This window comes from Malaya genurostris, chromosome 2 (assembly GCF_030247185.1).
Source record: "Malaya genurostris strain Urasoe2022 chromosome 2, Malgen_1.1, whole genome shotgun sequence".
Taxonomy (NCBI): domain Eukaryota; kingdom Metazoa; phylum Arthropoda; class Insecta; order Diptera; family Culicidae; genus Malaya; species Malaya genurostris.
Window position 1 is genome coordinate 263679519 of NC_080571.1, and position 23257 is coordinate 263702775.

General features: G+C 34.6%; 2 protein-coding genes across 3 annotated transcripts in view; one reads left to right on the forward strand and one right to left on the reverse strand.

Moving 5' to 3' along the window:
- Positions 1 to 23257, forward strand: part of LOC131429788 (synaptotagmin-A) — a 135655-nt gene that overhangs the window by 18131 nt on the left and 94267 nt on the right. The gene's annotated exons all lie outside the window — the stretch shown is intronic.
- On the reverse strand, positions 3563 to 18544 carry LOC131429790 (trypsin-like). The gene is made up of 5 exons (XM_058594157.1): positions 17982 to 18544; positions 17672 to 17899; positions 4921 to 5084; positions 4671 to 4847; positions 3563 to 4373 (listed from the first exon to the last, which is right to left on the reverse strand). The coding sequence occupies exons 1-5, from the start codon at positions 18103 to 18105 to the stop codon at positions 4194 to 4196; spliced, it is 873 nt and encodes a 290-aa protein (XP_058450140.1). The 5' UTR covers positions 18106 to 18544; the 3' UTR covers positions 3563 to 4193.

The following is a 23257-nucleotide window of genomic DNA, read 5'->3' on the forward strand; positions in this document are numbered from 1 at the left end:
ATAATAATAATAATAATAATAATAATAATAATAATAATAATAATAATAATAATAATAATAATAATAATAATAATAATAATAATAATAATAATAATAATAATAATAATAATAATAATAATAATAATAATAATAATAATAATAATAATAATAATAATAATAATAATAATAATAATAATAATAATAATAATAATAATAATAATAATAATAATAATAATAATAATAATAATAATAATAATAATAATAATAATAATAATAATAATAATAATAATAATAATAATAATAATAATAATAATAATAATAATAATAATAATAATAATAATAATAATAATAATAATAATAATAATAATAATAATAATAATAATAATAATAATAATAATAATAATAATAATAATAATAATAATAATAATAATAATAATAATAATAATAATAATAATAATAATAATAATAATAATAATAATAATAATAATAATAATAATAATAATAATAATAATAATAATAATAATAATAATAATAATAATAATAATAATAATAATAATAATAATAATAATAATAATAATAATAATAATAATAATAATAATAATAATAATAATAATAATAATAATAATAATAATAATAATAATAATAATAATAATAATAATAATAATAATAATAATAATAATAATAATAATAATAATAATAATAATAATAATAATAATAATAATAATAATAATAATAATAATAATAATAATAATAATAATAATAATAATAATAATAATAATAATAATAATAATAATAATAATAATAATAATAATAATAATAATAATAATAATAATAATAATAATAATAATAATAATAATAATAATAATAATAATAATAATAATAATAATAATAATAATAATAATAATAATAATAATAATAATAATAATAATAATAATAATAATAATAATAATAATAATAATAATAATAATAATAATAATAATAATAATAATAATAATAATAATAATAATAATAATAATAATAATAATAATAATAATAATAATAATAATAATAATAATAATAATAATAATAATAATAATAATAATAATAATAATAATAATAATAATAATAATAATAATAATAATAATAATAATAATAATAATAATAATAATAATAATAATAATAATAATAATAATAATAATAATAATAATATTAAAAATAATAATAATAATAACAGTAATAATAATAATCTAACTACAAGTTTTATGCTGCTGATTCATGCTAAGCTTGACTTACATATGCAGAAGTAACAGAGACGCAGGTACGTTTCATTTGTTAAATTTCGTTTAATTGGTTCAATCGAAATAGAGCATGAGATAGTATAGGTTTAACTACGTTTAAAACTGTTCCAATTTGTAGGTCCTATTTGTTGATAGCAAACGATCCAACTTCGGCTATTCCGTTCATCTGAATCCGGTTTCGGAAGAATTGGAAATGGTGAATAAAAACTGTAAAAAGGATTTTATGACGATGGACACGGACTTTCAAAACCTGCTTTCGAGAAAAATGCGTTTAAAGTTTTTTATCTATAAAATCAATGGAAACAATTTATTACTCAAGGTAGCCCGTTGGGTCTAACATTTTCCAAAAATCACATTTTCAAATTTGTTATAATGAAACATTTTAAGAATGTATGGTCAAGTTTTTAAGTCAATCGAAGCAGAAATCTTGGGCCCCCCTTTATTGTGTGTGATAATCTAACAAACTAAAAAAAACTTCGAAAAGGTATTGTCAAAGACATAGCCGCGAGATTGACGTAGGACTGTAGGATTCATTTCTGGCATTCAATTGTGGAATTCTCAACGATATTGAACACTTTTCGGAAAATTTTTCTCGAACGCGATGCAGATAAATGCTAGTTTTATATGGGCTCGTTTAGTGCGAATTTCGCACAACGAAAAGAAAATAAAGCTTATCAAATCTTTTCAGATTTGCACTAAACTGATGGTTTTTACCTTCGATTTGCAAAGAAGTAATCTTAATAGTTTTTAGATAACATTTAGAGCCACTAGAACGGCTGATTTTGTCTAATGTTCCCCATCGTTATCCACTTTCCATTATATTTTTCTCCAACGCGAACGACCAGCAGCTGGATGAGCGAAACTCACACTGTGAAATCTTAATAGTTTTTAGATAACATTTAGAGCCACTAGAACGGCTGATTTTGTCTAATGTTCCCCATCGTTATCCACTTTCCATTATATTTTTCTCCAATGCGAACGACCAGCAGCTGGATGAGCGAAACTCACACTGTGAACGTCCCACAGCAGTTATGTTCACAGAAGCCAACCAATTGTTGTTTTTCTGCGTTTAGGCTTGAGGAATGAGGTCTCATATTCGCCTTTGACTGAAGCACCGGCTGAATAATGCCGGGTGTAGTTCCACTATCTTGACGTAGATGGCAGTCAGCGCAATCGATGTGTCTTCGTTCATGGATTCTCAAAGCATGAAGCTAGCAAACGTCTATTTATAGATTCGGTTGATTTTGTTTTTTGTTTGGATCTAGTTTTTCACTATTTAATCAATTTTTACGTAGTAAACGTGGTATTAACAACAACTTTACACATTCTTCCATTCGTTCCGTGAAAGAGTTAGAGAAAATACTCAAACAAGCAAAAAAGTTATTAGGAAATCAAATCTGAAGTAATTTCGTTACACTCTCGTGTTATGAAATTTTGAAAATGTACCCGGTCTAACGTCGAAAATGTTGAAAATCTTCCTTTTGTTTCAGTCACTACTATATGGTACATAATTTCATCTTGCATTTCATTCTAAGTGACTTCTTTTGTGAAAGTCATGAAATATAACCCATGCTTCCGATAAGCGTTGGTAATTGGACTCGTTAAGAATTAAACTGAGATTGTTACGCTCACTGAAAATAAAGCTGCATTCGACGAACCGAACACACCACACTCCGTAGATTGATATCCTTGTATTGATCGAGTCAAAAACAATTGCCGTATGTCTTTCCATGTTTTTAAAAACCTGTCACATGTGTCATAGAGCCCTACTGTAATTGGACTAATTGTCTGCTTTTGTTTATCCACAGCCGAAACTTTTGCTGCCGTTGGTCGTGTCAATACGAATGTCAAATCGGATGACAAAGTGATCAAATTTTGGTTTCTATTTTTTGAGTATGAATTACATTCGTTAGAATAACATAAATTTAGTATCAACATATCCGTTGCTCTGGTTCATGAAAATGTTCTGCACAGTGAGAGTTGTATTTGGTTGAAATAGAAGACTTCAAGTCTGGAACAGTTTCCATTAGTTGTGGAGAACTCAAATAAATTATTTTCGAATCATTAATCCACGAAGAAATCTAACTACTGGAATACAAATTCACCAAATTCAGTTGTCAGAAAATAACCATCACTGCGGTAGCCGTGCAAGAAATCTCAAACGAACGAATATAAAACCATTCACCATTTATTCTTTGCTTATACTGCCGAAATGCTGCATTGAAATATCTCACGAAACATCTGCCATTCAAAAATCCTGCAAACTTCATCTCCACTGTGCTCAGTTTTGTATTGTCATGAAAACTGTGGCGTTTCACATCCAGATGTTGGCTGACGCAAGAAAAAATGTCTTGTGATTGTGATATAAATTGTCCCAGTGTAAGAAACTTTCCCTCGCGTGACAGAAGACCCCGGAGGATGCTACTCATTGATTGGGGGGTATTCATTTTGTCACGGTATAAAAGAAAATGAAAATGTTTCAACTTAGTTTTTTTCTGCTGGTGATAACAGACTAAGAAAAACTATGTGCTTTTTTCCAGAGCACTGATCCTTCATGCGAATTTGATATATTTCTTTCAACGAAATTCTTATGAATGGAATAGTTTTGCTTACGTTTTTACCCGTCACGACTAACTATGAGATTCAGGATCAGATTGAGAAACTGTTCAGGTTCCGGAACAGGATGAAGCACCAGGACAATAATTCGCTATCTCATTCGGAGCTTAACGGGGCGTGCCAAAAGTTTATCTACACTGACAACACAATTGTATATCATTTCTTCACATTTTTGCATATTATTCTCATCTATCTTCGTGTTTCAAAAGTTCACAACAATACCGAAAGAAACGCAGGGACACTTTGATGTAATTGTGACCTTTTGGGTCGCCCCCGGCACGAGAATGTATGTTTGCGTAGCAAAGTAATCACTGGCAGCTCTCACCGGCACCAGCAGGCGTCTCTGCCGTTGAACTTAGCCCAGCTGACGAACTTGGTAACCCGGGCGTACACGCCGGGATAATTGCGCTGGGCACACTCGTTTCCCCACGACACGACACCGATGATCTCGTACCTTCCCGTTGAGGAACTCATCAGCTGAAGCGGACCGCCACTGTCGCCCTGCAAGCAACGAGAGAAATTCATGAAAATTTCATAGGCTCCCATCATTCACCGCTCGGAGTAATTTTCCTTTAATGTACGTATTATAGAGTTCAGGTTACTTTGCGGGTTGAATGATACGGCCAGAGATAAATATATGCTACTTCGAACGGCACACCGGAATAATGATTACTCTGGAACATGCAAATTGGACCTATGCTTCGTTGAAATTCCAATTCAGTCATCTAACGAACAACGCTTTCGGTTGAACGAAAACTTCTAAAACAAAGTTACCATTGTCAAACATGTCTGCCTCACCTGACACGAATCTCGACCACCTTCCAGGAATCCGGCGCACAGCATCCGGCTGGTGATCTGGAATCGAAAATAACCGGTCCGTTTACATTCCTGATTCGAAAGAACGGGAACCGTGAGTTGCTGCAACATATCCGACAAACTGCCATTGGCTGTTGTTCCCCAACCAATTATTGTAGCCTGCAATTGTAAATATAATAATGAACATTGGCTGGCAGTTATACAAAAGCATAAAGAAAGTAACGTGACATACCATCTCTCCCTGATAGCTACTCGTTCCTTCCGGTAAACATATCGGCATCAAATCAGGACCAATCGTAACTGGCTCTCGCAAGCCTAGAAGTGCTACGTCGTTATTGTTTCTGAGTCCTTGATAGCGGTTCAACTTTATTGTGGCAACGTTTCGTTGTATCATCTCTGAAAGCGATTCCGGATTTATTTTCGTCGTGAATTGGAACAACTGTAACGCAATTCAACTATTACGGAAATGTTCCTGGCTCTTAAAAACTTTTCATTACGAAACAAATATGAATCATCATACCACTAACCTTCCAAAAGCCCTGTCACTTTTGGTATTTTTTTGCTCATACTTCTCAATGTTAGCTAATTATTAACGATAAAGCAAAAAAAGTGGAATTTACTGGTGACGCAAATTCACATATGACACAATTCATAAGAATGTAATTCGTAAAATGACTGAATTTAAGTGAATTAAATATTTACCAAACATACCTAACTTTTCAAGCAGTCATATAAATTTACATGTTTCATCTCTCGAAAGAAATCTGAATGCATTAAACTTGTGTTAGATCTACTGTAAAAATGAACGTTTTTCATGCTCGAATATGTTAGAGGACGAAAAAAAAATCACGATTTTTAGGTGTGTTATGAGGGTTGCCTAGGAAGTAAAATATGTGAAATTAACACCATTCCTACTCAAATTGAATATCTCAACAGCACGATAACCACCATAACCCGACTGCGTATCAGCATGACCAAACAGGCATCCACGCGGACCCACACGGACCGAAGAATGCGGCCAACATGAACATTCACCAACGCCATATGGAAGACTCTCATGAAATATTCAATTCACCGGCCACTGCCGATCACCAGCTGAAGGCTGGATCTGCCAAAGTCAACCATTGCGACCCAAATATGACATTACTCAATGATACAACCCTAGTTTTAAGTTAGTCGTAAATTAAAATTAGTAAAAGCCCTTGGCATCTTAGAGCTTAAGCAGTGTGCCTTAAACATTATATTCTTGAATAAAAAAAAAAAAACAGGCATCCAAAGTGCACATGTGTTCGTGTTGTTGGTTCGGAGCCAGCGTGTATGGCATGCAGTACCCCTTTGATTTTATCGGAGATGGCCAAGTAGATTTTTACAAAATATTATTGAAAGATGAAAATGTGAAAGGTATTGTGATCTATTAGACAGCTGTTAATTATTTTTCAAATACGACTCTGGATGATGTACAACAAAAAAGAAAAGGAGTAATATCAGAGACATAACTGGATGTCGTGAATATCAATAAAACTTAACTCTTCTAATTATCTCAACTCGTTCTCATAAGTTTATATATTGTATGAATGCAAAGTTTCATTTCTTTATTTCCATAATTGTAACAGCGCACCTAACACTAAAGTACGATGTGCTTACGACACTCTTATTCCAACATATAAATAAATAAGACAATGCAAACGAAGAACTATAATGCAGTTCAACTATCACGGAAATGTTCCTGGCTCTTAAAAACTTTTAATCACGAAACAAATATGGATCATCGTACCTCTAATCTTCCAAAAACCCTGTCACTTTTTTATACGTTTGCTCATACTTCTTAAAGTCGAAGTCTTTTCTTAGCAGATTGCAAGCAGATACTATAATGTTAGCTGGTGATTAACAACACAGAACAAGTCTTACCTAACAAATCGTGACATGACAGTAAAAATTGGTACTTGTATTACCACGCCTTTCTGAGTGAGCTCCGGTGTACCTCAAGGCAGTCATCTCGGACCCTTCATATTTCTACTTTATTTGATCGATCTAAATTTATCGCCACCCATTTCTGAGGTTACCTCGTGCTAGAACCTTTCCTCAGCATGTGTCGCCTTATCAATCGCTGTTCTGATGTTTTCGTTTTTCATTTGTCGCGTACTACTGCAAAAAAACGTTTCCTGAATATTCTCTCTAGTTAGCTCTAATTCTATCTACGGTCTCAGAGACAGGCACAGTTATAGTTTTTATGCTACTTTAATTATTTTTTTTTAATTTGTTATGTTGAGATAAAGATTAGTGATAGTTGTATTTTTAAGCAAAAAAAATGTATCTGTTGGATATTTTTAATCTGTTGATATAAAAGACGAGAAGGTTTTATGCCTGTTGGAGAAAGACGTTTAAAGAATACCAGCTCAAGCGGGCTTTTCCCGGCTCCAAACAAATAAACAAAATTGCTAAATTTACATATGACACAATGCATAAGAACGTAATTCGTAAAATGACCGAATTTTACAAAGATGACTCAAATATTTACCAAACATACCCCACTTTTCAAGCAGGTGTTTACATGTTTCAGCCCTTAATCGAAGTAAGAATGCATTTTATTTATTTTATTTAAATTTTTGGGAACAGGGAAAAGCCTTCTGGAGATGCAATTTATTATCTCCTTCTCCAAAAGGCATAAAACCTCCTCATATTTTCTACCAACAGATTATAATACCCAAATAGTACAATATAAGACTTCGATTAAACTAAATTACATTACAAATTAGTTGTAAAGTATTTGCTGGTAAACTTGCCCTAGCTCTACAAATAGATAAATAAGGAATCACGGAACAATAGCTTTATTGCATTTAGGGATAGATGAAAAAAAAACAGAGCAACCTTCAAATAAACGAGATATACTAGAAAAAGGCTCATTATATCCGTAATTGGTTCTAGCAGCGGAAATTCTAAGAAACGGGTGTGAATGGAGACTGTGACGATGAATGTCGAAAATAATCAACCGTAGGAGATCAACACAATCGATATGTATTTGTATTAAATCTACGATGAAAACGGCCTTTGTAAACATTCCTTCGAAAAGACAGCAGATCCAAGTCAATAAGTCGGCAGCGATATCCACGTAGCGTGGAAGGTTTATTGGATAACTTCATGGTAGATTGCGAAGTGCAAATCTAATGAATTTGCGTTGAATAGCTTCGACACGATCGATGTAAATTTGATTTGATCAAACAATAGCTGCATATTCGAGGATTGACCGGACTAAAGACTGCCCCAGAAAGTATGGACGCACTTTGATTTCGCTGTAAATAATTCACAAGTGTTAGATATTCAAATTTTTTTTCGATATACTGATAATATTAGACTACAAACAACAAAATATTATTCTCAACATTTGCTACTTAGCCATTATAGACTAGCTGACGCACCTTCTTGCGAACAGTCCTCATTAAATTCCGTACAGACTTCTTGGCGACAAGTTTTGACACTTTTTTCCAATCTTTTTCGAACTGTTGAATGGTTTCGGCTGCCGAGACATGTTTCCTAAGATGTGCCTTCGTTAATGCCCAAAATTCCTCAATTGGTCGAAGTTGTAGGCAATTTGGTGGATTCATTTCTTTTGGGACGAAAGTGACATTTTTGGTAGTATACCATTCTACCGTTGATTTCGAGTAGTGGCAAGAAGCAAGATCTAGCCAGAAGACAACAGGGTCCTTGTGGCTTCGAATCATAGGTAGAAGTCGTTTTTGTAAGCATTCCTTGATGTATATTTCGCTGTTCATTGAATCAGTGGTGATGAAGGGTTTCGAAATCTTACCGCAGCTACAAATTGCTTGCCAGACCATAGCTTTCTTACCAAATTCTTCGACTTCGATCGATGTTCCGGACTGGTTTAACACTTGCCCTTCTCGCACCGTATAATATTGTGGTCCCGGCAAGGATTTGTAATCGAGTCTCACGTAGGTTTCGTCGTTCATGATTATGCAGTTCAAATTTTCAGCAAAAATCGTATTGTACAGCTTTCGAACCTTCGGCCTGATCGATGCTTCTTGTTTCGGACTACGTTTTGGTTGTTTTTGCTTCCTATAGGTTCGAAGAACATTTGACTTCGAAGTGCCCACTTTTTTGGCCACATCCCGAACTGAAACCTCCTTCTTTTGCTCGAACGCCTTCAGTATACGTTTGTCCAACTGAGGGTTAGCAGGACCTTATTTTCGACCCGTTTTCGGTTTATCCTCAAAGGTGTTATCCTCACCGAACTTCCTGATTGCATTCCGCACGGCTTTTTCACTTACTCCTTCCATTTTTGCTATATTTCTCAGTGACAGTCCGCGTTATGTGCACCATTTGTACACAATTTTTCGACGTTGTTCTGCTGAAAGTCCACGCATTTCGAAACAAAGTAATGAAAATGAATAAACAACTGCACAAGTGGTTAAAGAAGAGTGTAAACAACAGGACGAAGCCATTAAAATTGACAGATTTTGAACCATTGCGAAATGGCAGCATCCATACTTTCTGGGACAGTCTTTAGTGCCCAAAAAAGAACTTTCACGCAGTGTATGTAACGAAAACTTTAAGCAATTCGAAAGTTGAAACCTAAGAGTTTAAAAGCCTTTGAAATTACGTAATTGACGTGATTCTTGAAATAGAATTTGCCGTTTAAAAGAACTCCTAAGTCTTTCACGAACGGTTAACGTTTAAGAACATTTTGCGAGAGGTTGTAGTCATATATAATTCCTGAGCGCTTTCGAGTGGAGGATATAACGGAACATTTTAGAATGATAGTTTGAAACATTTTACAGTGAAGTTGATATCGTTGAGATAGTGTAAAAATATTAACGGTCCTAAATGACTTCCTTGAGGCACTCCAGAACAAACAGCAAATGGTGTTGTTATCCTGTTTCCTATATGACTGCATCCATTCCAGTAGAGCACCGTTAAAGCCAAGTCTGTTAAGTTACGATATTGCTATTTGATGGTGTATTTTATCAAACGCTGCCGTGAAATCAGTGTAAATTGCGTCGACCTGTAGACATGACTGTAGAGATCGGATGATAAACGCAGTGTAGGATACTAAATTTGTAGATGTAGATCGTTTAGGCATAAATCCGGGTTGCAGATATGTAGTCATTGCAATTGTGGGTTAAAAAGTCTAAAACATTTTTTTTTTCAAATAACTTTGAGACAGCGCAACGTGAAGCTGTTCCGCGATAATTAGTTATGTCGGATTTTTTAGCTTTTTCAAACACATGGAAGATATATGATTTCTTCCAGGATTCGGGGAGTATTCCCGACTCGAGAGAAGTAGTGAAAAGTATTGTCAACGACGTTAGGAGACTGTTCAGCGATAGTAGAACAATTTAACTTAGAACAAGTCGTAATAATCATGGTCGTTGTGATACGAGGGTGAGGTCCAATAGGAGAACGAAGAGGAACGTTACCCAAGTAACATTTTTAATATTAATAAATACATGTAGCTGTCTTCAATGCTACATAATAAATCTTGCAATAAAACTTTAAACTCCACGAAAGCCTACTGAACACCTATATAAGAGCATGTTCCTACCAAGTGGACCATTCTTCATAAGGTTTATAAATCAAAATGAAGAATCAGCATAAACCTGCTTTAAAACTCCAAATTCAAAAATATTTTGAAACCAACTTCACGATCAACATTAAATTTTTTGGATGGAACGAATTCCGCTATGAATAAACTGACGTTTTGATAATAATTTTCTTAACTATGTGTCAGCTTTGAATGCAATTAAAGATTTTATTTACAAGTTTGAGGCTTTTTCCGAACGTAAAAACTTCATGCGCTTTTATTTTTATCGTAAATGTAAGGATAAAAATAAGAATTATAATTAATCGCCTTGAAATAAATGCGGTTTTTGCGAAAGTCTTCATGATTTATGAAAATTATTTTTTGTGATTCATCGTCATTTTTATATAAAACTATTTCGTGACGTTAAAACTTGTGCATACATTCTGAAAACGAATCATGAAAGTCCATCATATTTCCTCGTTTTTGCATTTCGAAGTTTATTTGATGTCAATAAATGCTACGGTATAGAACATCATAATGGCGGCCATGAAATTTTCTTTAATGCAAATTACACTTAATCTAAGAAGCCATAAATCAAATAGCCCACAACAAGAGTGTCATACATGTACTTTAGAATCCTCAAATTTGCTCTGAGTGAAATTGTCATCCAATGAACATGCACACACACAAAACTAAATTTATGAAAGAATTTAACTGATAATAATGTTTTAAAGAAAATGTTTGAAAGCAATTTTTTTTTTTTTTTTTTTTTTTTAAATAACTATTTATTGGAATATGAGTTAAAATTAAATTATTAAGATTTAAATTGGGTGTTCAGCCACAAGTGGTGACTTTTCAGCCCTGTTATATATATATATATATATATATGATTTGGTTATTACCATGAAGACATCATTTGCTTCCGCAATTCTGAGATTTTTGTGTAGGGAAAATTCTAAACCTACTTGTATTGTGTAATGGGGAAAAGGAACTTATATACTAACTTACTAACTAATACAGAGAGCGAATCGATTCAATTGAAGATTGCATCGATTTTTGTCGGAATTTGCTTATAATATTATGTGACATTACATCTAATGGTTCTATATTTGTGAGTCTGTGTAACTCATTTGTACTAAACCAGGGAGGACGCTTCAGAATCATTTTCAGAATTTTATTCTGAATCCTTTGAAGCGTTTTCTTCCTGGTGGAACAACAGCTTGACCAAATTGGTACCGCATAAAGCATGGCTGGTCTGAAAATTTGTTTATAAATTAACAATTTGTTTTTTAGACAGAGCTTAGAATTTCTGTTTATAAGAGGATATAAACATTTAATATATTTATTACACTTTGCCTGGATTCCTTCAATGTGATCCTTGAAAGTGAGTTTTTTGTCATACGTTAAACCTAAGTATTTAGCTTGATCAGACCATGTCAATTCCAAGCCATTCAATTTGAGAATGTGATTATTGTTTGGTTTAAGAAAAGAAGCTCTTGGCTTGTGAGGAAAGATAATTAATTGCGTTTTTGCTGCATTTGGTTTAATTTTCCATTTTGACAGATAATCACTGAAAATATTTAAACTTCTTTGTAGGCGACTGCAGATCACTCTTAGATTTCTACCTGTGGCTAACAGACTTGTGTCGTCACAGAATAGCGATTTCTGACAACCAACGGGTAGATTTGGAAGATCAGAAGTGAAAATATTATACAAGATTGGAGCTACACTCGAACCCTGCGGAACACCGGCTCGTACGGGTAGCAATTCAGATTTACAATTCTGATAGCTAACCTGAAGAGTACGATCAGTTAAATAATTTTGAATCATTTTGATCAAATAAATAGGAAACTGGAAATCAGACATTTTTGCTATTAAACCTTTGTGCCAAACACTGTCGAATGCTTTTTCTATGTCTAGAAGAGCAACTCCAGTGGATAACCCAGAAGATTTATTTGTTTTTATCATGTTCGTAACTCTTACAAGTTGATGAGTAGTTGAATGTTCATGACGAAATCCAAACTGCTCTGGTAAAAAAATTGAATTCTCATTTATATGAGTCATCATTCTTAACAAGATAATTTTTTCAAAAAGTTTACTGATAGAAGAAAGTAAGCTAATTGGGCGATAACTTGATGTTTCTGCTGGGTTTTTATCAGGTTTTAGGATAGGAATTACTTTAGCGTTTTTCCATCTTTTTGGGAAGTAAGCTAATGAAAAACACTTGTTGAAAATTTTAACCAGGAGTCTCAAGGCAACATCGGGAAGATTTTTAATAAGAATATTAAAAATTCCATCATTACCAGGAGCCTTCATGTTTTTAAGTTTTCTAATAATTGATTTAATTTCATCAAAATTCGTCTCAATAATGTCATCGTGTGATAACACTTGAGTTGAAATATGATCATATTTCAGTGAGACTTCATTTTCAATAGGACTCACAACGTTCAAATTAAAACTGTGGACACTCTCGAACTGCTGAGCAAGTTTTTGAGCTTTTTCGCCATTTGTAAGAAGTATTTGATTTCCTTCCTTGAGAGCAGGAATAGGTTTCTGAGGTTTCTTAAGAACCTTAGAAAGTTTCCAGAAAGGTTTAGAATATGGTTTAATTTGTTCAACTTCTTTAGCGAAATTTTCATTTCGCAAAAGAGTAAATCTATGTTTAATTTCTTTTTGTAAATCCTTAACTATGTTTTTCATAGCAGGATCACGAGAACGTTGATATTGTCGTCGACGAACATTCTTCAACCGAATGAGCAGTTGAAGATTGTCATCGATGATAGGAGAATTTAATTTAGTTTGAGCTTTGGGAACTGAAAGATTTCTAGCTTCGATAATATAATGATTCAAATTATCAATTGCTGTGTCGATATCCGCAGAATTTTCTAAAATAGTTTCATGATCCACATGATTTTCAATGTGAGATCTGTAATCCAACCAATTTGCTCTATGATAGTTGAAAATAGAACTAATTGGATTAATTATAGCTTCGTTGGAAAGTCTGAATGTTACAGGAAGATGATCTGAGTCAAAATCAGCATGAGTAATCGGTTCACTACAAATGTGACTTTGATCTGTTAGAACCAGATCAATTGTAGACGGGTTTTTCACGGAAGAGAAACAAGTAGGATTACTGGGATGAAGAACTGTAAAGTAACCAGCTGAGAGTTGATTATGAAGTATTTTACCATTACTGTTATTTTGCCTACAATTCCACTGGACATGCTTAGCATTTAAGTCCCCTATTACGAAAAATTTCGATCGATATCTTGTAAGTTTTTGCAAATCACCTTTAAAGAAATTTAATTGTTCGCCGGTGCATTGGAATGGCAAATATGCTCCAGCGATGAAATAAATTCCATGAATGGTTTCAACTTCGATTCCCAAGCTTTCAATAACTTTAGTATTGAAAGAAGGTAAAATTCGATGTTTAATTTGCCGTTGGACAAAAATGGCAACTCCACCACCAATTCCAGTAAACCTGTCAAATCGATGAACCACATAATGTGGATTACTTTTCAATTTTACATTTGGTTTAAGAAAAGTTTCTGTCACAATGGCAATATGAATTTTGTGAACTTTGAGAAAATTATAAAATTCATCTTCACTCGATTTCAAAGATCGAGCATTCCAATTTAAAATATTCAAATAATTATTTAACATCACTGTTAAATTTTAAATTCATTATAATATTATTTGCAAATTTCCATCCGATTTGAAATGCTTCAAAAAGTGATGAAGTCGAATTCATTTGGATGATCATTTGAAAAAGTTGATCTTGTAGGTAGATCATTTTATTTTCAGTTATATCGCCTAAATCGACTTCATTTAAAGAAGCGAATGGCATTGAAGGAATATTTGTAGGTAGACTGCCATTAGAAGAAGATGATTTGGCCGGTCTACCTATTAATAAATTGTTTTCGTTAGAAGAAGAACTGCAAGGCGGTCCTGTGTTTTGATTATTTACATTAGAAGAAATAGGAGATAGATTTCTACCTAATATACCAGCATAAGTGAAATTAGAAGAAGATGATGACGAGGTCGATCTACCTGTCAATAAATTGTTTTCGTTAGAAGACGAATTGGCAGGTGCCTTAGAAGAATTTTCAGGTATGTTCTGTAAATTTAAGGTCGTTGATTTGACTTGTTGTCTAAGCGAACGAGCGTTTAAAATTTTTTCCCTGACAGGACATTTCAAATAATTGGATTTATGATTTCCATTGCAATTTGAACATGAAAATTTATCAGTGGTTTCATTCATTGGACAAGCGTCTTTCGAATGCGATTTACCACAATTCAAACACCGTATATCCATATGACAATTTTTGGTTCCATGACCGAAGCCTTGGCAACGACGACATTGCGTTAAGTTTGCAATACGATTATGCCGTTTATAATGTTCCCAATGAATTTTAATGTGGGAAATGAAACGTACTTTTTCTAAAGTTTTCAAATTGTTTACATCACTTCGATTGAAGTGTATTAGGTAAAGTTCATGGGAAATTCCAGAGCGTGGTTTAGAAGTACCATTCGCTCTTTTTTTCATAAGTATTACTTGGGAAGGGGCAAAACCAAGCAATTCTTTTAGTTCATTTTTAATTTCATCAATACTTTGATCATTTGATAATCCTTTCAAGACAGCCTTGAAGGGTCTGTCTGATTTTATATCATATGAATAAAATTTATGAAGTTTTTCGGACAAATATCGAATAAGACGTTCGTAATCTTCCAATCCATCCACCAAGACTCGACATTCTCCTCTTCGTCCGATTTGAAATGAGACTTTTACTTCCGGGAGAAAAGTAGAAAGCTCAGTACGGAATGCTTTGAAGTCGGAAATCATCACCGTCACTGGTGGCATAGATTGATGTTTCTTCCCAGAACGACAAGCGTCCATTTTGGGAATTTTTGAAGAATTTTCTTCTATGTCGCTACAATCGGATTCAGGAAGAATCTCGTAAATATTGTTAGACGGCATAGGATCAACGGTAGGGAAATCCGTCCGTTGTCTTTTATTTTTACATTCAGATTCTATAAGATCGTGAATGTTATTAGAAAAATGTTGAATAACGGATTGTGATTTATTCCGTATTGAATTATTTTTAGCCTTAGGCTTGTTGCCTTTCCGGTTGGACGCAGGCATTTTTGAAATTAATGAAATTTTAAATTAAATTAACTAGGCTAAATTAGTCTTCGATTAGACTCCTAGCTAGCCTTAAAAAAGGCTGATTAATTTCTTAGTCACTCTAATATCACTCTTTGTATCACTTATTCACTCTAATATCACTCTTTGTATCACTTAGTCACTTAGTTAGTGATTCAGGTAGCCTTGAAAAAGACTGAAGCCTTGAATCAATGAAACTCTAGGTAGCCAGAAAAAAAAATTCCAGGAGCCAAGAGCTATACGCGTGCGGTGCGAACGACTGTTCAACACCGACTGAGTTTGAAAGCAATATTAAGAGTGTTTGCATGGTTTTATCCTAGTACAAATTGTTTTATTTTTAGTTCTGTTGTTAGTGTAGGTGAAGGGTTTTATAGTTGCTTTGAAAACCATGATATTACTGGTTAAAAGAGACACTTATTATAGTTGTCATAAAACAGGTAGTGATTGAAAAATCAATTACAAAACTCCTATAAATTATAATCAAAACCATAAGGCATTCGAAATGTTACTTGGGTAATGACTGCTTCAGATACCTGATCGCTGTTGAGGACTTCTTTAGATGAAACGCTACTGACGTGCCTTCGAAATAGATTATAGATACCTAGGGACGAGTTGGTAGTCCAATTTCCTTACGCTGTTAGTTGACGTGATTCTAAAAGCTCTTAAGGTTATTTTGACGGGAGGCGCCTTTTACAAATTTCCCCTCTGAGAGAGTGATAAGTTTTTGATCGTGAATATCTCTTGATGTATCTAACGTATCATTATTTGCTACATGCCATCAGAAATATCACCATCAATTTATGATAACATTTTCAGTAGTATAACATAATCACAAATATTTCAAATATAAAGTTTTCTGATTTTTTTTGTATAATCGAGCATCAAAGAAGAAAAGTCATGACGTCTTTCTCGTACCTGGGTATGTATAAAACGATAACACTTGATATATTTCGTTTAGCTCACCTTCAAGTATGAAGAATTCAGTTAAATATTTATTCAATTGCGTTCAGTATTTAATCCCTTCAAAGAAGATCGATTGCGTCATCCTGCTGCTGGTCGTTTGTATTGGAACAAAATACAACGATAATAGGACAACGATGGGGAACATTACGCAAAATCAGCCTTTCTAATGGATCTAAATGTTATCTATAGAACTGTTAGAATTACTCATCTGGTGAAATACCTATGCAAATCATAAGTAAATAAATTCAGTTTAGTGAAGGTTTAGATTTTGATAAATTCTAATTGTCGCTTTTTTTCTCGGCTTTTTTGAATTGGATTTTGGTGGTGTCAGATATTTTATTGTTCATTACATTTGCATTAAATCAAAGTTTAAAATTTTTCGTATTGAATACAGAAGCTTTTTGAACGTGAACGTCCTCCTTTTTTATCATGAAGAACTATACAAATTATTTCATAATATTTAACTGTAGGTATGTCAGAATGTTTGATGTAACTAATCCGTACTTAAGTGCAAGTACATCGTTTCAAATTCTAGTAAAGATTCACTAACTAATAATCGGAAATGTGTCAGTTTTATTCGTATTCACGTCATCTAGTTATGTCTCTGACATTACCCACCCGTCTTTTTTAAATTTCGTTGCACACGAAGCAAATGAGTGTGATGCATAATTTTGTTTAGTCGTTTATAGCGACTATTAAGATACAAATAATGAGATCTCAGCTGTATCGATGGCCGTTTAGAGAGTTTTTCAAGGCAGATCTCTTGACGCACTTATATTACGTCAAAGTATAACTAGATCAAGGGGAGTAAGCTTATGTGCGGTGTTGTCTTGAAACTTTTCACGCATCTTATGTATGGTAAACCAGTAATTCTGTTTGGTCATACCGTTTTCGTTTTTTAACCTACACGCGGGCGACTCTGACTTCGAGTAAAACGAACACGTGGTACGCGCCGTAAACAACAACTCAACAAATTATGTGTGTGGATCCGGCACAAACAAAACATGGCTATTGGCATCTCAATAGAGAAACTGTGGAAATTGTAAATTGACGTATAACACCCGTAAAAAACATTCTGCCAAACGTCTTTCGTCTATTGAGTGAAAAAATGATTGGAATCTTGCGTTTTTTCTCTCTACGGTAGAACAATCTTAACGAACTGAGATGAAAAGTGTATGACAGTATACTCAGCGAATCACGAATAAAAGAATAATTTCGTTGATAGTTTTTCCAATAGTTTTTCTAATCAGAAATCACCCACCAAAAATCGATTGTTTTAGTCACAGCTTAATTCACTAGTGCATTATTAACACACCGTACCTGAATTAGTACTCACGATACTGGGCCTTCGAAGAAAAACTTCAAAATCGCTGGGCTTCGCACGCACCACGCAATGAGCGGCCGTCAAAATGTACCGATCGTTTATTAAACTGCCACCGCATGTAAACAGTCCTTTGTAGAAAACCGATGCCACCCATGGATAAGCTCCAATTTCGCTGTAATTACCTCCCACTATGCGGGAGTTAGTCGAACCTAAGCCGCCACAAACTAAGACGTTTTTATTTGTTACGGCGAAAGTACAGAAAAGTTAACTGAGTCGGAAAGCAACACATTTCATTGGAAAACTTACCACAGTCGGAACAAGTAATCCTGGGCATACTTTTGCTTACCACAGAAGTATCCGACTCTAGAGTTAGTGCCATTAGCTGGCCCCAACAACTAAGTACTAAGCTCAATATAACTTTCAAATCCATTACCAAGGCTGGAAGCGGTTGTACGGTATACTTCAGTTTCTAGTAGCTCTGTTGGAATTAACTTGACTAACTTTTAATATCAAACCACACACACTCACACATACACACCGAATCGTCCCTCTACTCTAGCTGACCGGCAAAGATGCTGGACTGCAACTGGAGCCAAATTGGCTCATAAACTGGGAATAGTACCATCGTGGTATAATGAAAGGTAAATCGATTCGGAGAAAGTACCTTTACTGCTACGGTTATGCCACTTCAGCAGCCGGTGCAGCAGCGCACTCATGAAAGTTTCAATAAGAGCAAAAACTTTCCACCCGGGTGAGCTTGGGGTCAGCCGGTGACAGTTGATCGAACCGCGTTGTGCATCGCAGCAGACCGGGTTACTGTTTAACGGGTTCTTATCTTGCTAGTTATCTTCACTGTTTATTGTTGACAGAATTCTGCCACAGCCACTTCGTCTCGATAGTCAGTAGCATTTTTATTTTGCTTAAAAATTTATTAATAATTTGAAACGAAATAAGGATCAAACATTTTTTAAAGATTTTTCCATGCATTTCAATGTTTGATTGATTTAGCTTTCTTGTCAATGTTCTTTACTCTTGTTATCGGCAAAGTTCAGAATGCAGTTCGTGCTCGCATCTCATCCGACACAGTCGAAAATTGCTTACGGTCGAGACATCATTTGTGATCAAGACGGGATACATCCGTGTAAAACGCTGATCACGTATGAAAATCAACTGGTTACATGTCAGTTTTGTGAACAACCTGCACACTACGGCAAACCTTGCACTGAAACTGCGAAAAGGACATCTTCAAATAAAAACAAGGACAACCGCCCAACAACGGAAACTAGTGAGCGCAATACTCCTGTTGCACCATCAAACCAACCAGCAACTGCAATTAATGCACAACAAGGCGCGTCTACAGCAACTAACAACGAACTCAAGACTGCGAATTACAAGGAAAACGAAGAAAAAACGGAAACCTATAACAATACCACCGATGCGGCAATGGATGACGAGACGTGCCACGAACAAAGTGTCCCTCAATCATCGCAAGATAAAAATGGAAGCTCCTCCCCCCTAGAAAAAGGGTGACAACGAGATCCAATGGTAAAAAAATTGTCTTATCTAATAAAATCATGGCTCAATCGGCCACGCAAAGCCTGAAATAAAAATTAAAAAAAAAATTCACAATCATCATCGGGACCAACTTAATCAAAATTGAAAATAATGACGTTTTACGGGCTCTTCAGATATCGTTCCGTAAATCGTTGCATTGCGTAGTGACAGTGATCTTGACGAAATGCACACTGATGTTTTCTGTTGGATAAGGAAGAGAAGAAGTGTTGATGTTTCACCTACTTTCCGGAAGGACGACGACTCATCATTTTCTTCCGTAGGGGACGCTGAGTTGAAAATATGGATAGGTTAAATGTCTAGGATTCCTTTCAAGCTTGCGATGATCGGGGCAACCTTGCTGTTCCAAGGCGGAATTTTTCATTTGACTATGATTACAGGCGAGTACCGCAACAGCAGAACAAAACTTTTAGATCGCCTTCAGGTATTAGTTCCCGGCATTGCGTTTCGTTTTTCGTTTCCTGTAAACACGCAAAACGACATCTTGTCGAAAACCGAAGAACGCGGAGTTCACTTTTTTTAGAAATCTCAATAACCTACGGAAACTATCTTTCACGAAAAAAAATTTCCTATTGACTTGGAACTAAATCGGACCCAAACAGAATCTGATGTTCGACGAGAGCTGTATCGTGGCTTTGCGTTAAAGACAAGCGAAATTGTAGCAAAATGGTTATCAAGTTATCACACGTCGCCATGTGGGAACATCTGTGTACAAACAATGTAAAATGGTGGAGTACTGATTGGCCATTGCAAACCCTATAGAAAACGTCTGGACCTACATCAAGCAGAAGCTTTGCGGAAAACATGTTTACACTTTGAAGCAGCTCTCGCCAAATTGGACAGTGTTGGGAAGAAAACAAATCTTTAAAAACGCGACGTACAAGAGTTTTCAGTTCAATCAGAAAACTCACTGCAAGAAAGTTTAGTACTGATTTTTTGCAAAGTGATAATCACACTGAAACTGATTTTATATGGCAAAAAATCATTTGTGAAAAGTTCACTAGTGAACATTCTGCTTGATGGTTTTCAAGAAAATAGTTCGCACATTGCATTTATTTGATATGATTCTCAATCAGAAGATTTTTGGGAAATAAATTTTCATAGCCGTTGTATCTCAACCCTATGCAGAATATATGATAAATAAATTCGCCGATGAACAAAAACTGTTCCTTTCTGAAAATGTTGAGTGTACGTAGGGTGATTGGAAAGTGAATTAATATTGGTGATATATTCAAATTTTATTCGGCAATACCGTGGTGGTGAAGTAATATCAAATACATGGATTGTATTTGGTAATATCATCACTAGAAGCAGCAAATGCTGTGACTAATAATATTTATAATTATAATAAAATCATCAATAAAAAACAATCACAAAGCATGTTATGCAGCTGATTAAAAAATATTAGCCAATTTACCTTGAATATCATACGCAGAAGTAACAGGAGCGCAGGTTATTACTACGCCAATTTAAGGGGGTAAGGAATAAACAGTTTCGGAAAATCGTTTTTTTTTTTTCTACATTTTCTTGTAGTTTAACTTTTCAAAATATTGTGTCAAAATTTTAAATCAATTGGAACAAAACTGTCAAAATACTGCGCTCACTTTTCGAGAAAAAAAAATTAAAACGCGTTTTTCTGAAAACAAATTTTTCGAAATCCGTGAACATGATCCTGCAAAATCTACTGAACCGATTCTTTTCAAATTTGGAACATACTTTCTTGTTAGAAAAATACCTCCCCCTACGATTTTGAATGTTTTCGTTTTCATATTATGGTAGTTTTTCACCTTAAATTTTGCGGAAAATTTAGCGTAAGATCGCGTTTTTTGCTTAAATATGCCATGAACTGTTGAAAAATCCAAATAATAACTTGAAAACGACGTAGAGGAAAGAGATAACTCGTACTTTAAGTATATTCAAGAACATTTTTGATTTCAGAAAATTCTACGCCGAGTTATCGTGTTCACCGCGCAGTGTGATTCTCAAAAGAGCTTTTGTAGAATGCTCTGTTACCGCCTTATTTTATATACGGAAATTTAACTAAATACTATTAAAATGATATATAAGAAATTATAAAGATAATGTAAAAAAAGTTTGAATGAATTTTCTTAAGCTGTTTCTCAGTAAAAATAATACAAAAAAAACCTTTTTTAATCCACCTAGTGGTGTAATGATGTCTTTCTCATATCACTTGTATTAAAAAAAAATTAGTTTCTGTGAAACGCTCGCATTTTGGACTTGACATTCTTCATTAAATTCTGCACAGTTACTTTTGTGAGTTTCCTGGTGGCAGCTGTCCAGTTGTTATTGAACTCCTGCATGTTTTGGGACACTGTACCTTCCTTCCGAAAGTGCCGCTTGACAATTGCCCAATACCTTTCAATTGGCCGAAGATCCGGGCAGTTCGGTGGGTTGATGTCCTTTTCCACGAATTGTACATTACTTTTTGACAACCACTGTAGAACGGAGTTGGCTAGTGGGCTGAAGCCAAATCCGGCCAGAAGAGAGGAGGAGCCTTATGCTTTCTGTACAGTGGCAGCATTCTCTTCTTCAAACATTCTTCCTCGTACACCTTGGCGTTAATTGTGCCCTTCGTGAAGAAAATCGGCGACCGCAAACCATAGGTACAAATTGCTTGCCAGACCAATACCTTCTGCCCAAACTTTTCCATCGCCACCGTGGTGTCAGCGTCGTCCAGGTCCTGGTACACCGATTTCGTATAATATTGCGGTCCGGGCAGCGCTCGAGAGTCTTCCTTGGGCTAGGTTTCGTCGTCGATCAGGATGCATCCGTCTTTATTCTGTAGAATCCGGTTATACAGTTTTTGCACTCTTGTTTTGGCCTGAACTTGCTGTAGCAGGGACTTTTTCGGCACCTTCTGTTTCTTGTACGTTTTTAGGGAGTTCCGAACTTTGATCCGTTGAATCATCCCGATGGTGGCGTTGAACTGCTTGGCCAAATCCCGCGTCGACGCCGATGGGTTTTTCCTGATGTACTCAACCACTTTTAAGTCCCGGCCAGGCTGGCTGAGACCCGTTTTCCTACCGGATCGAGGCAAATCCTTCATGAAAAGGGTCTTACCGAACTTCTTGATAATATTTTTGACACTGGTGTGGTGCACTTTCACCCGTTTTGCAATTTCGTTGTACGTGACACCTTTTTCTGAGCACCAAGTTATCGAGAAATACCGCAAGCAATTGCCTGGTAGATACTCTGATAAATTTAAATAAATAATAAAAAAAATTATTTCAAACCAATTCTAATCACGATATGAAGACTATTGAAGAGTTCGGCGAAATGACATACGGCGAAATAACCCTTTCGGCGAAAGGGCTTTCGGTGACTAGGAAAATAATCCTCTTTTTCCGATTTTATTATAATGTCAACCAGCTCCAACGTTCTAGTTATGAAATTTTGATTTTTTTTAATAATTTGTAAAGTGAGAACCATTCAATCGAGTGACGGAGATATATTTTGAATAGGTTTTACATCTTTCGGCGATTATTCATTCTGCTTGGTAGCATGAAAGCAGTTCAATCGTCCTTCACCCTTTTTTTCAAAACAAGCAAAGCAAAGTCTTTTTTTTTCAAAACAAACAATACCTTAATTGAACAGAAAATGCATCGAACATACCAAATCAGCTCCAATTAATTCAGTAGCAATAGAACCTCTACGCGAAATTCTCTTCCGGAAACCGTAAGTATTTCGGATGCATCCCTCGCCCGGCAACCATTTTATTTGGGCAAAGAAGTTCTTAACTTTAGAGAGAGTTATTCATTTAACTTTCCAGTTTATCAAATCAAGTAATTTTTGCGTTGTATTATCTGATGTTAGAGACATAACTGAGTGCTAATCAAACCTAATTACGTTCACTTTGTTTAATGACAGAAAGTTGAATGACTAAAAGGTCGAATGCAACAAATATGCGAATAACCATAAGGTCAAATACTCCACAAAGTCGGATGGAACAAAAAGTCTAGGACGGCTTAAACGCGCTTCAAAATAAAGTA

What these genes read in the sequence shown, in the direction of transcription:
- LOC131429790 (XM_058594157.1), bottom strand. Translation starts at nt 18,105, where the DNA reads ATGGATTTGAAAGTTATATTGAGCTTAGTACTTAGTTGTTGGGGCCAG. An exon ending in TATCGTGAGTACTAATTCAG is followed by an intron (nt 5,085 to 17,671) that starts GTACGGTGTGTT and finishes AATCGCTTTCAG; the next exon opens with AGATGATACAACGAAACGTT. An exon ending in GTAGCTATCAGGGAGAGATG is followed by an intron (nt 4,848 to 4,920) that starts GTATGTCACGTT and finishes TTACAATTGCAG; the next exon opens with GCTACAATAATTGGTTGGGG.